The 14,881-nt window shown below is 30.6% G+C and overlaps 1 protein-coding gene across 13 annotated transcripts in view; it reads left to right on the top strand.

Annotated features, from left to right (window-relative positions):
• Positions 1-14,881, top strand: part of LOC139524889 (uncharacterized) — a 130,916-nt gene that overhangs the window by 49,169 nt on the left and 66,866 nt on the right. For all 13 annotated transcript variants that reach the window (XM_071320037.1, XM_071320034.1, XM_071320036.1 and 10 more), the window contains 3 exons: positions 4,083-7,000; positions 11,766-11,891; positions 13,287-13,424. In XM_071320037.1, the coding sequence (XP_071176138.1) occupies positions 4,083-7,000; positions 11,766-11,891; positions 13,287-13,424 (3,182 nt within the window). The remainder of the gene's footprint in view (positions 1-4,082; positions 7,001-11,765; positions 11,892-13,286; positions 13,425-14,881) is intronic.

Here is a 14,881-nt window from a genome sequence, read left to right as displayed (position 1 = left end):
AATTTGATTAAAATGTCATGTTTTAGCATTCTTGGTGGAAATGCTCATTTTTGGACGTTTGTGTCTGCTTAGGCTGCTGAGAGACAGTAGACAAATCACCTTTCCATATATTATTGAAAAAGATGCTCTCTTAAGCATGTAAAGCATTTCAAATTTTATTGTAATTACTTCATATAGTCTTTCATATTGCAAACCACAAGTATTGAAAGCTGTCCATTTGAGTCTTTGAACCATTTACATAACTTTATAAACATTCAAAATTCATGGTTGAATACACAGCTGAACACCTTGTGTGGTTGATATTTTTTTTTTACATATATGTTGGAATATTGAATAGTGTATACTATCCTTATTTTTTTTATATTTGATAATGATTTTTGTTTGTCATGACCCCCCTGGGGTAACTAGTTTATAAATTGATTTAAGAGTTGTATGTATTTTCTTTCATGTGGTTATCTCTTTAATTGTGGTCAGGTGTATTTAATGACAGATGAATGGACAGTCCAGTTTTTATCACAAATAAATTGTTTGTTAAGTGTCATCATCTGACCAATCAAAAACCCATAAATGTTCAGCTTCAGGGGCTCAACATGGGGATAAAGTTTAATCTCATGCATACATTTTGAGTCTCATAGGTTTAAGTTTGTCCAGTTGTTTAATGTTTGTTGGCTATATAAGAATATAATTTGATGATTTAGAAAACTAATTGCACGAAGTACCCATACTTTCCACAAATAACTGATCAATCCATTTGATGTTTGGATGAGTACAGAAGCAGGGATTTGAAGTTTTCATCTCAGTATGTCTGTCATCCTCTTCTGGTTATATAGGAGTTTAATGTTGAGTAGATGGGATTTTTAGATGAAAACCCATCAATAAATATATTAAGGTGAATTTATTTTATTTAAGATTTATGCATAAAAAGTCGATAACAATTCATATTTGGAAAGATATTGATAAAGGTTCTGATGACAAAGGTTTAGCAGAAAGTTTGACAAGTAATGTGAATTCATAGTTACTATTTAACACAGAGTACGTGGAGTAGAGTTATGTGAACCAGGAATTTAAGAATACAATAAGTTGCAAATACCTAAAAGCTTTTATGCACACTTTTACTAAAATCTGGAACTATTATACATGCTAGTAAAATTGTCCCTGCTAAGGTTGTTCCATTCAAATACTTCTTTACTTCAATTAATGGAAATTTGTACCAATAAAAAATAAATTAATCCATAGTATAGATGATGTGTTTAATACTCAAGCTGCTACGTACATATATCTACTGTTGAAACACTTTTATAATATGTGTGTATCTGTTGCACATTGTCCATTAGACACAAATGCATGTATTATTTCTATGTTGTGATGTTACACTATTGTTTTGGGTTAGGTTGAAGGTTGGTATTTATTAAAATGTTTAAACCTGCTGCATTTGTTTGCACCAGTTTAAGTCAGGAATATGATGTTCAGTAGTTGTTTGTTGATGTGGTTCATAAGTGTTTCTTGTTTCTGTATTTTTTTTTATAAAGATTAGACCGTTGGTTTTCCTGTTTGAATGGTTTTACACTAGTCGCTTTTGGGGCCCTTTGTAGCTTGCTGTTTCGTTTTAGCAAAGGCTCCATGTTAAAGTCCGTACTTTGACCTATAATGATTTTCTTGTACAAATTGTGAATTCTTATTGGCACTCATACCACATCTTCTTATATATATTCTTGTTTAATTTATTGACATGCATGTAAATCACAAATACCCTGAAACTTCTTGAATTTTTGACAAATAATATTCAATTCTATAATGGAAATAAATTGCGTTAGTTTGATATTTTTATCTTTTCTTATAGAGACAGTTTTTCAAATGATAAAATTTAAGTAAAAATACATCCTTGGGATAAGAGAACTTTTAAGATTTGTAAATCTATTGAATAAGTTGTACCTCAAAAGACCAATGTGAAAGCTGTGATTTTATATTTGAAATTGATTGCCAATAGTTCAATGTATGTTTAAAGCACATGTCAAATGTTTTAAATCAGTTTGACAAGCTATTACAATTCATGTGATTTAGGTGTCAAAAACTTGGCTATTACATTTAGATCTATGTTATTACCAGCAATTACAGGGCACAGACATTTATCAATGTAAACATAGGCTTTCAAACATTACTTAGTTTTTATTAGATTTGTAAAAAATCAATATAAGTATTTGTTTTGTTTGGACTGAAAAGTTAAATATGTAATTTGCGGGGGCAATTGGTATTTTAAAAAACTGTTGAGAATTTCAGGTAGGTCATGTAATTGAAAGTTAAAAGTTGTATTTGTGTCATACAAAAAATGAAGTATGTTACTAGGTCAAAACGATAAAAGACTTTTATATGTAAGTCTTATCTTTTGATAGCTTGCAGAAGAAAAAAAAATTAACATTGTGCATTTTTTTCTATGTTAAACATGAAATGTTGTCTCTATGCCCCCTGGTCATGATTGTATTTAGAATCTTTGTCAATAAGTACATGATTGTTATTTCATAACAGTAAATGTCATTTTATTTTTATATTTTTTTTTTTGCTGTCTCATAATTTCACACTTGTGTAATTTATTTTAAAATTGGAGCCATATATTCTGATTTCTAATCTGTGAACCAAGAGAGATAACTCTATTAGGATTTCTGGTACAAATTAAAAGTCAAACAAGTCAGATTATATAATTCCTGACGTATAATTTGTGAAGAACAGGATGGTTCAGAACTTTTGTTTGACACTTTATTAAATTAAATGAGAATATTTGTTATGTTTTGTCACAAATTTTTATGGTTTTACAGAAGAATATGTTTTTTTTATTCCAATTAAGGGTCCTGAAGGGCTTAAACATTTGAGATTAAAACAAATAACATTCAATAAAATCAATGATAATTTGGTTGTTGGTTGCTTAACCCTCATTGTCGCTAAATGATATATGCAGAAATTATTGCAATACAGTAAAAAATTTGATAATCATTTCATTTGATTTGGTAATTTATCAAAATATATCGACACAGTTGAGACAATGTTACCATTGATGTTTTAACAGTAATATAGGTATATAAGATAAGAATTTTATTAATCTAATCAAGAACCCATAAAGGGCATCATTTTACAACACAATATGATTGGAAAAAGCAAAACAGAAAACTAATACATACTATAACGTTATGGACAGGATCAGAGCCTTACACAACATGTGTTTTATATAACTATTATATTAAAATATTATAACAATAAAATACTAAATTACTTCATATATTTTGTTTACATCTGGGTCTTATTTCTAAACCTTTAATAATGTTATTTCCTAGGCACATGAGAGTTGGTAAATGCTCATTTGTGAACAGCCAGAAATATTTCTTATCATTAGGTAGTTCTTTAAAATTAGTACAAAAAGTGATAACTTTATCAAATAATAATTTCCTCTGTTCATCATATAATGGACAATTTACTGTAAAATGGGTCTCATCTTCAATAGAATTTGATCCATGTGATAAGCAGTGATGACATAGACGTTGAGTTCTCTCTATGTATATTTTATTATATCTATCTTTCTCAATTTTAAGATCATGAGCACTTATTTTCATTTTACATATAGCTCTTCTTATACTAAAATCTTTAATCTTTAATTGATAAATAAGCCTCTTTTACAAAGTCAGTCTAGAGGTTGAAATAATTCTCTAGTTTACTATTACCTTGTGATAAGGTTTCAGATCTTTTGACCAACCAAAATGTTTTGAAACTATTACAAAGTTTACATTTTACAAATTTAATTAATTTATTGAGCTTATATATATATGCATTTATTGTGGTTTTACTCAAACACTTTGAATTTGCATTCATATATATTGGCAGTAATAAAAGCATTGTACATTGTACATAGTAAATTTATAATTTTTATCTTTTAAATGGTGTATGGATATTAGCAGATACTTCAGGGAGACAGCGCTCCAACAACAGAAGCACAGAAAAAAGACATTTTAAAAATTCTATATTTCATCATATTCTACTGTTCAAATGTTAAATTAAATGACAATACTGTATTTAATTTTGATTTGTTTATTTTTCAGAACTGGATGTAAATCCAGAGTATATGCAAGTGATTTCTGACGCTGCAGCCAACGTACAGAAACGATCATCATCTGGATCAGACAAACAAAAATACTTGGACCGCTCTTCAAATAATTCATGTTCATCACCTAAACAGTCATATTTAAATAAATCACCAAACCAGTCATATTCCGAGAGATCTCCGAACCATTCATATTCAGAAAAGTCACCAAAACAGTCTGTAATTGAAAAATCACCAAAACATTCATTCTATGAAAATGTGCCAAAACAAAATTCACCAAAAACTTTTGTAACAAATAACGGTGATGATACAGAATTTCTTGACAAAGTGTCCAAATTTGAACTTATTTCACATAATAGAACTTCACCGACAGTAAAATCTCCTATGCGAGTTATGCCACCTGATACTCCTTACCAAGGGTCACCAGTTAATACTATAAATAGGAGACATAATAGTTCATCAGGTGTTTCGTCTCATGCAGGTGAAAAAGTTTTCACTCGTGAAACTGTAACGACACGAGTGCCTGCTAGTTTCTTATGTGGGAAATCTACAATTGAGCATTCACCAAGTACAGGAAGTACATCTGAGCGTGTGCCAAGTACAGGAAGTACAAGTTCTAGCTCATTAACAAGTGTCAGTAGTGGAGCAACATTATCGTGGAATTCTGATTCTCCAAAATTAAATATATCCAGTGATAAAACTAATCATATATCTCCTGCTGGTAGTAAAGGTAGTTCACCAAATTCTAGATCTCCACTCAACAGTGTTGCCATTACTCCTAAACAAAAGGAGAAAAAACCTTTCAATTTTACTGAATCTGCAACATCAAGAGTGAGAAACGCAACTGATGCTGACCTCTTGGCGGAGAGCATTATAAATGGTGACTTCCTGGGAACGTGTGACATAGAAAGTAATAGGAATACTTTTGATGGTATTGATTTTAATTTTGACGAATTAACTGCCAGTCAACAAGATTTAACAATGAAACATCGTGAAAATGTTGAAGAGAGGAAGAAGGAACAAGAGCAAGAGAAAATAGAAAAACAAAGATTGGAAGAAATATTAAGCATGTGTGCTGATTATGAAAAACAAATAGAAGATGAGAGAGTTGTACAAGAAAGTCCAAAACCTAAAACTACTGCCTTCTCAATGCAAAAGTTTTTAGAAAGAAATAACATATCATCTGAAGTGGAAAAACAAACATTGCCAAAGGACAGTCTAGCTTATGGGGTTGGACAGCAGTACTCTCATTCAACACCAAAACAAGGTCAAGAGTCCTTTACTGCCTCTTATCCAGTGTCTTCTCATGTTGGTCATCAGACATTTTCTAACACTTATTCTCCAACATATACATCATCTTCTTCTCAAATTAAATCTCCACACACTGTTAGTAATGTGTCTCCTATGATGAATGGACCATACAATTCTTACACTAGTAATGCTGTAACTCCATCTAAAGGAACACCTCCTCCTGTGTCACCAAAACCTGTCATGACAAAAAGTTTTGATACATTTTCTACTTCTGTTCATAATGATCTGATACAACAAAGTACCCCTGTGACGATGTCTAAACAATGGACTAATCAAGTACGGTCAAAGACACCAACAAATGTTGGGGATCAGGATAACTTTTCTGGTGCTGTTACCTCAAACTACAATGGAGGGCTTCCATTAGGAAATAGACAAATAAAGGAGAGCTCTTCAAAAAGGTTTTCACCTCCCGACTATGAAAATGATTTTGTTGATTCTGCAAAATCTGTTTCTTTTTCTTCAAATGTTGTAGCACCTTCATATGGCATGTCAACAATGGATAGTAGTCATTCTGCACAACAGCAGTTTAAGGGGAATAACTTGCCACTGACTAAGGGAAATAACTCTCAGGAAAATTCAAATTCAGATTTACAAGAGATGTCAAATAAAAAAGAAATGTATGTCTCTGAGGATGCTAGTCCTAATCATTATACTGTATTGAGTGAGAATCAGTCACCAAGATTTGATGAAAATTCATTCAAAATCTCACAGGTTCAGAGACCAAATCAGCTACCAAGTTTTCATGACTTCACAAAAGAAGTTCATTCTTTAGATAGAAAAGACAAATCTGAATATAGAGGATCAATGACAAAAATAAAAACCAATGGTTCATTAGCAATGCTGAATTCACCAAATAATCCTCATAAAGATGTCGCACATGGTTTCCAAATGAGACGATGTAGTTCAAATTCTTCAAACTCAGAAGAAGAATCGACAAGTGGAACTAATTCTGAAGATACTGGAACTATTAAACGTCGACCAGAATTAAATCGTAATAAAGATAACTCTCTAGGAGGCTCTCCATTACAAAGTCCACGTCTTTCACCCCGCATGGGCAGCAAAAGTCCTCAAGTTACACGTCGTCATTTTAAAGCAGATGACAAGTCTAATGAATTACTCAAGTCTCCTACAGAACAAACACAAAGTGTTCAAAACTCATTTGATTATTTTAATCCTGCAGTAAATGGAATGGCTTTTATTGATGAGTCATATGATAACCAGAGAAATAATGTGACCAATCAGAGTCATGGAATTGCGTTCATTGATGAGTCATATGATAACCAGAGAAATAATGTGACCAATCAGAGTCATGGAATTGCGTTCATTGATGAGTCATATGATAACCAGAGAAATAATGTGACCAATCAGAGTCATGGAATATATGAAAATCTACAATGTAGGAATAATTCAGTTACGAATACCAGAATGGTAAATGGATATCAGTCCACAGAAAGTAATTCCGTTGAAATGGACCAATCATTTTCGAGATCCAGATTATCTGGAGGATCAACAGGAAGTAGGAAATCAGACGACAGGCTGACACCAGTAAATAATGAGGCTTTAATTTCCAAAAGTAGAGAACGTCTCAGATCAGATTCTAGTATGGTAAGCCTAAAGTTACACTTGTTTTGTTGAATCTTCCAAAGAAATGCAAAGTAGGTCTGATATGTTGGACAATGGCCTACCAAAAAGGTGATCCCAGTAGTCAAGGTCATAAAAAAACCTTCTCTTCAGCTCCCAATAGATGTCAAATATTTGGAAAGTCAAAGGAGTTGGTCCTGTTTCATATCAATATTTTTGTTATCAATTTCAGTTTCATCTGACGAAAGATTTTGAACACTTTTCAAACACTTAAGTGTCTATTTCAAATGATTCAATTAGTTTATGTGAAAGATTTTAACTGATTTACTCATTACAAACGCTCCGATTCAATCTTAAATATGAAAAATCTATCAGATATGCCCCTAAAAAATTATGTTTAGATGGTTTTTGTCAAAATGAAAGTGGCCGCATCTGTGTTCATCCTCAACCATTATATATGTTATGTATTATCATTAAATACAACTTACATTTCAATATTAAGAATGAATACAAATGCGGCCACTTTCATTTAAGACTGAAACAATCTAAAATTTAACTAAATGCTAAAATTGTGAAGATTTCAGTAATTTAGCATGACTAAATGATGCTAGTATCCGATAAATGTGCATTGTATAGTCAAATGCTCATATTTATGTAGCAGAAGCATTGTACTTTCCAATAAATAACTAAAAGTTTACATTTTAACAATTTTGTAAAACTGCTATATTTTGGGGCCAAAAAGGGGTCTTACGGGACTTTTCCTCTTAGCTTTATATTCAAATTGTTAATTCAGATGAATTTTTGATTGTATTTGTATAAAGTTTCTTGTAGTTATGATGTCTTTTTTTGTCTTCTCTGTTAACAAAATAAGGAGGGAAAGATAGAGTGTTCTCAGATATTAAATGGTTGATGACTCTGAAATCAATCAAATCAAATTCAAACTTTCACCTTGGTTTCATGAAATGTTGTGATGTTGCAGCCAGATTGTGCAACTTGCTAAATAATGAAATCTTTTGAATATGTAAGTGAACATCCATAACCTTTTTACCCATTAAAAGATAATTCAAATGGCTTAGCACAGGGTAAAGGATTGCAGAAGCTTCAAACACTTAACTTGTCTTAGTAGATAGTAATTTTACATACAGGTCTTCTGAAAAACAACATAAATTATCTGAAAATCATCTAGAAAGTGTTCTAAACATTTCCCATATCAAATATATTTCAAACAACAGTAGGTTGTGAAGCTCATCATATGGTCCCACTCTTAAAAATAATTTAGTAAATGTGTAAGTCAATTAGTCAATTATTAATTATTGCTTGTTCAGTTTAACTGTCTCTGTATTCGTACATAAAGTCATAGACCTTTAAATATGCATCTTGAGGACAAGAATTTTGGATAATCAAACTAAGAGACATGTTTAATGTAAATAATACCACCTTTCCATCGATAAAATTTTAATTATACCCAATAAGGGATGGTAACATTATATGTTACATAATAACTCATGGAGGAAAAAAATGTCCTAATTGAATTTTAATTTATAAACAGCAGTAAAAGTAAACCACACATTTTGCAAGGGCAGATCATGCCAAAAGGTTCCTAACCCAGGCAGGATAAAAAAGGGGGATGTTCCAACTATATGTCCCCATTCAAATGCATTGATCGTCAGAAAAAAAGGGGGGTTCAAACCCCTGTTACTCCCCCCATGGATCTGCCACTGATTTGTGGGAACCTTAAACAACTGGTCAGTATAGGTATTAGTCAATAGAAACTCTTATTTTAAAGTATTTTAAAGTCATTTCGTATTCATCAATATTATGTTAAAGTTATATATTACAACAGGTAAAATATGTCGAAAACCTGTACAAAAACAATATCATCGCTCGTAAACAAAATTATGTCTGTTACTAAATGCATATGTCAATAGGTAGGTGCATGTTTTCTGATCTAAAGTTAATCACGGAATACCAAATTTAACTTCAAGTAAGTAAAACTAAATTTAAAGTTTCACTTAAAATATTTTTTAAAAGTTTATGAAATACTTGAGTATTGACTAATTTTAAGTAGTATGTTATAAGGGAAGTAACATCTTTCTTTCAAGTGTTAGGGTTTGCGTGATCGGAACAAAAAAAGAATAAAATTGTAGTTTTAAACTAGTTTACTTACTAACTGTCTTCTTTATAATGTGCAATGTGTATTTTATGATAATACATGTATAAATTTAAAATGAAAAAAGGAGTGGTATAATTATTTATTCGTATGATATAATAACTTTGACTTCCGAAAAACTATGACATGCTTAACATCAAAGAAAAAAATCGTTGAATAGAGACACTAAGATAAGGGGAAGTCATTGTACTAAAACCTTGATCTTTAAGTTAAATAGTCAATGATCGTAATACACTGGGTCATCTACGTTTGACGGTTAAATTGTCTGAATTAGATATTTATGTTTTAAGTTGATCCGTCAACATATTTTTACCTGGGTTTACCTGTAAAACATATTATCAAATTTTGGTTTATCTTTTAATGGCCGATTCTTTGAACTTAGCGTCTAATTCATAAATGAGTGGGATTTCCAAAAATGGTATGTATTTTAACTTTTACAATTGATTTCCTCTTAATTATCATGATTATAGAAAGATGTTGACATCTTACTCTTATAGAATGATCATTACTGGGTAGATAATGGTGAAATTCTTGTTTTGTTTTTGGTTGTATGTTTGTTTTTAATTTATAAGTGACAAGTGTTATGATAAGAAGAAAATATTATTTGTATTAAGTGAACTTTAGGATTGGTTGTCTCTAGAAATTATAATTTTATCTACACTTAATAAAGTATTTGTCTGAAATAGAGAACAACTTTACCCATTAATAGTAAGTTAAACATAAATACAAATTTTTTACATAAAAACAAATTTTTCTATATTTATGAATTGTAAAAAAACAAGTTGACAGCTCATTGATGATTGTTGAAGCATGATTGCATATAATTGTTTGCATCTAGTTCATTTAAACTTTGGTGGATAGTTGTCTTATTGGCAATCATACCACATCTTTTTATTTTTATACTAATTGACTGCAAAAATCAAGGACAATTACTGCATTAAGTTTTGGATATCTACTGAATTTTGTCCACAAATACTTAGTAGTTTTGTTTTTGTTGGGAAAACAAGTTTTCTATAATTAATGATCTGCATAGTTCACTTTTTAAAACTTTCATACCAACTCTAAAATATTATAAAGCCTAAAAAAACCCACTGAACAACTTATTTGCATAACATAGATATAACAGCTGACCGACTACCTCATTCTTAGCAAAGTATTATGATAAAAATCAAACAAATAAAGATTTGTTTACTGCATTATATTTTTCTTTCTGAAAGACGCCCATTTAGGGCTAACATGAACAAATCTCTGAGCATATTTTTACTGCACCACCTACAACCTTATTCTTAACAAAGTATTATATGTGACATAACATTCAAATAAAGATATTTTAACAATCTTATTTTTCTGAAAGACGCCTACTTAAGAACAAATTTTATTCACCAAATAGACAATATGAGTGTAGGTCTTATATAAAATGAAGAATCATAGTTGTAAGGAGTATTTATAACAAAGTAGCACTTTTGATCCTCACTGCATTCACAAAATACTTTCTATATGTATGTTGAAAGTATCAGCCAAGATATTACAAACCAATAGACCAATTCAAATTCCTTTTTATAAATAAGTTAAGCCAATTACGCCAGTTAAGCCAGTTAACCCCAGGTCATTGGCATTATTAAGCAATCGACTCTTACAGTGACGTAATAACATAAGCATTGTGACATCAGAAATATACTGGAAAATATACAATGTGAAAATTGTCTATAATCTCTAAACCTTTTGAAAATTTACCATGAGGTCAATGTCATTCATCATGTTCATTACAATACATAGTACTGTTTGTCATTGGGTTAATTTTCTATCTACCCGTTTCATAGATTTAACTTTCTTCCTTTGAAATTTGAATACTGCATGAATTCTATATCGATACTTCCTCCTCGAGACTTCCTCAGTCAATGTTTTATAACAAAATGAAATGGCTTGACTTCTTTCAAATGAATGAGTGAAACTAAAACTAGGTTTTCAAATGTGGCCTTATTGACACACATCATTCAGGAAACAACTGTGTACATGTATAGTCTGTATAAATAATTATGTGGCACCTACTCTGTAAAAAAAGATAAATACTTGTTAACAACTTCAAAAAATTGTCAGCGTAGTATGTGTATTTTTGACAGTATCTGACACTGATGTGTTCAGAACAATGGTTTACACCTATACACAGGGGTCATAAAATGGTAAAATACAAGTTATACAAGTTTTACAATGTCATATGCTGTTGTATATTTGTAAGTTTGCATTTTAATTTTTTATCAATGAGAGTTTTTTGATAATTTCATAGCTCCTTCATTAAGATTTTAAAAAGGCCTACTGTTTTTAAAGTTTTAAATGTTTACCTTTTTAAGTTGAAAAGTCTACTTTGAAAAGTGTTTTTTTTTCTATAGGTTTTGCAAACTAACCTTCAGGTTATATACTGTAGTATAGAAAACTAGGTTATTTATATGACACAAGGGGATGTTCATGTGATTTTAAGTTTGGAAGATGTGGTATGATTGCTAATAAGACAACTATCTACAAGACGTTGATTTACCTGAAACAAATCATAAATAACCTTATGTTTTAAATCCTTGAATGTCCAATCATACAGTTTAATAGATTCCTATTTTTTGTTTTCAGGAGTCCAGTACCAGCCAGCAGTTAGATAAACTGAAACAGACCAAAGCTGAACTTATTAAGAATATTGCCTCATTAAAACAACAAATTGTGGAAATAGAAACACAAGAGAATGAAGCCATTAGAGAGGTAATGCTGTAAAAGGAAAAACAAAATTATAAATCTGTGCATCCTAAATGCTTTTCTGGATTAAACATCATCAGAAACACTCAGATGCAAAATTTGAAAACTAAAATTGTTTTGACACTTGAAAACTTGAGTTTTATAACCATAACGAGTCCCCCCCCCCACCATCCACCCCCCCCCCCACCCCCTCTAAAAAAAGAGCTAAAAATCGACTTTGCTGGAAAGAGTTTTAACCTTTCAAGTTTTTTTAATAATTTTAAATTTATAGTTTAGATATAAATATGTCTAGATAAAGTTTAAGAAATGTTCAGTATAGAGCAGTCTATATGTTTTTATAATGAGACATACTAGGGTTCATAGGGAATCTACCTCGTGTAAAGTATTATTATTACTCTTTATAATGAGACATACTAGGGTTCATAGGGAATCTACCTCGTGTAAAGTATTATTATTACTCTTTATAATGAGACATACTAGGGTTTATAGGGAATCTACCTCGTGTAAAGTATTATTATTACTTTACATTTGTTATCTTTCTTTATCAACAATTTTCCCTTTGATCTTACTGCCTTATATTTTTCCATATCATAGACAGGACCTGATACTCAAAAATATTCGACAATAGGGTCTTCAACAATTTAGTTTCAACTGAACAATTATCATGATGTTTTGTATGCATAAAATAGTTTTAATGACAAGTTCATTTTATTTCACATTCTTAACCAAAAAATATAAAAATTGCAGTTTTATTTTTGATACTGACTTTATCAGCAAGAATATCAAGCAAGCCTGCAAAAATATTATACTAACGACACAAACAAGTTGAAAAGAAAGATAAAAATATTATACTAACGACACAAACAAGTGGAAAAGAAAGATAAAGCTGGTCTCCAAATCCTCTAAAAATCATTCAAGAAATAAATCCCACCACAGAAACAAAATGAAAAGAGTCTTTCAATAAAGACTGTAAACTGACATGGAATTCTTATAAGATAAGATAATAATTTTATTAATCTAATCAAGAACCCATAAAGGGCATCATTTTACAACACAATATGATTGGAAAAAGCAAAACAGAAAACTAATGCCATACTATAACATTATGGACAGGATCAGAGCCTAACACAACATGTGTTTTATATAACTATTATATTAAATTTTATAACAATAAAATATTATATTATTTCATATATTTTGTTTACATATTTTGCTTATATATATAGAAAACTACCTTAAAATGTTTTAAATTAGATTATGCTCTTTAACACTAAAATATCAGTTGTTGAACTACAAAAATGATTTCATGAAACCTCATAAATTGAGCAAGAATGACATAATAATGTGCAACTGTGTTCAAAAAATAGTTTTAACATTGCTCTGTATGATTTTATTATTAAGTTGGAGATGGAGCGAGCTTTACTTGAGGGGGAGCATAACACTGAAATGGAGGAGTTACAACAAGAACAAGACAGAATCAATGCTCTGAAACTTCAACAGGCAGAACTTATAGAAAGATCAGCTAAAGAAAGAGAAAAAGTAAGTATAATCTAGAAAATAGAAATAAAATCTTACATTCAGAGAAAAGAGAGCATATGTTCTGAATTTTAAACAGACTTAACTGGTTAAAAATAGGCTTAAGTGGAGGGCACTTGTTAAACTGACAGGGACATATAGAAAAAATGGAGCTTTTTATTTGAAAAATCAGCTTTATCTTGGAGTTTAGCGTTCCATAGGAGTTGCAAGCCTTCAAATATCTAGATAAATATGCATGAAATACTTGCAACTAGACATTAAGAAGCAACGAACAATCAATCAATCAAATATCTAAATCATCTATTTACCGGATAGATTTCCAGAGACATCTCTTCTGAATTTTTGTCTCTTGATACCTTTAGTGAAAAGGACTTTATTTTCACCTGTACAATTTACAAACAAAACATTAAGGAAATAAATTATAACGAAATGTCACCTTTTACTGTCAATTGAGTTATGTAATAACAAACAATTCTCTACAGTGTAATTTACAAGTAAAACACCATAAATCTGGTTAGTTTTTTGATGAATTTATGTTATAAATTACTATTGGACAGGTTTTACTACTGGTCAGTATAGCATTTTGTAATGAAGTTATTGTTACATGCATGGTCAGTGTTTTTATTCCTTGTCCTACTTCTCCCTAAATCATGTCATGCATAAGTATAATTAATTGTCACATTTTTTTATGTTGTCAGATCAAAACTAAGTTGTTTTCAGAATTACAAGTGTGAATAATTTAATGCTTGTCAGCTTTATTTTATTTTATAGGTTTTTCATTTGTCTTGTATATTTTTTAGCAATTCTTAGACTAAACATCAGATAAACATAGAAAAATAGAACATTGAAATATTTCAGCTGGTTACAAGATTGAGAATTATTTAAAGGAACATGAAACGTATGACTTAATGTAAAAAAAAAAAGATGTGATATGATTGCCAATGAGACAACTCGCCACAAGAGACCAAATGACACAGTAATTAACAACTATAGGTCACTGTACTGCCTTCAACAATGAGCAAACCCCATACAGCTGCTTGGTTATTTTGACCCAACAAAAATTACTAAAAGCAATAGTAACAGAACAAGGGAAGTTAAAACTTTCTATTGGATCTATAACTTGGCATTTTGAAGTAGCATGTTTTGATATTTCAGATAGTTTGTATCCATTATAGTAATGTATCCCTTTATTCACCCTTCCCGCATGCACACCACTTTTAAAGTTCTTACATTCATAGTGCCAGATTTGATAGATTGCTATTGGTACCAGTTTTCATAGATTGCTATAAGAACAAGCAGCTTTTGAAGATTGCTATGGCTACCAGTTTTCATAGATTGCTATGGGTACCAGTTTTCATAGATTGCTATAAGAACAAGCAGCTTTTGAAGATTGCTATGGCTACCAGTTTTCATAGATTGCTATGGGTACCAGTTTTCATAGATTGCTATAAGAACAAGCA

The sequence above is a fragment of the Mytilus edulis genome, chromosome 5, assembly GCF_963676685.1.
Source record: "Mytilus edulis chromosome 5, xbMytEdul2.2, whole genome shotgun sequence".
In the NCBI taxonomy this organism is placed as follows: Eukaryota; Metazoa; Mollusca; class Bivalvia; order Mytilida; family Mytilidae; genus Mytilus; species Mytilus edulis.
Note: the sequence above shows the minus strand (reverse complement) of the source record. Positions and strands in the feature narration are given on the sequence as shown.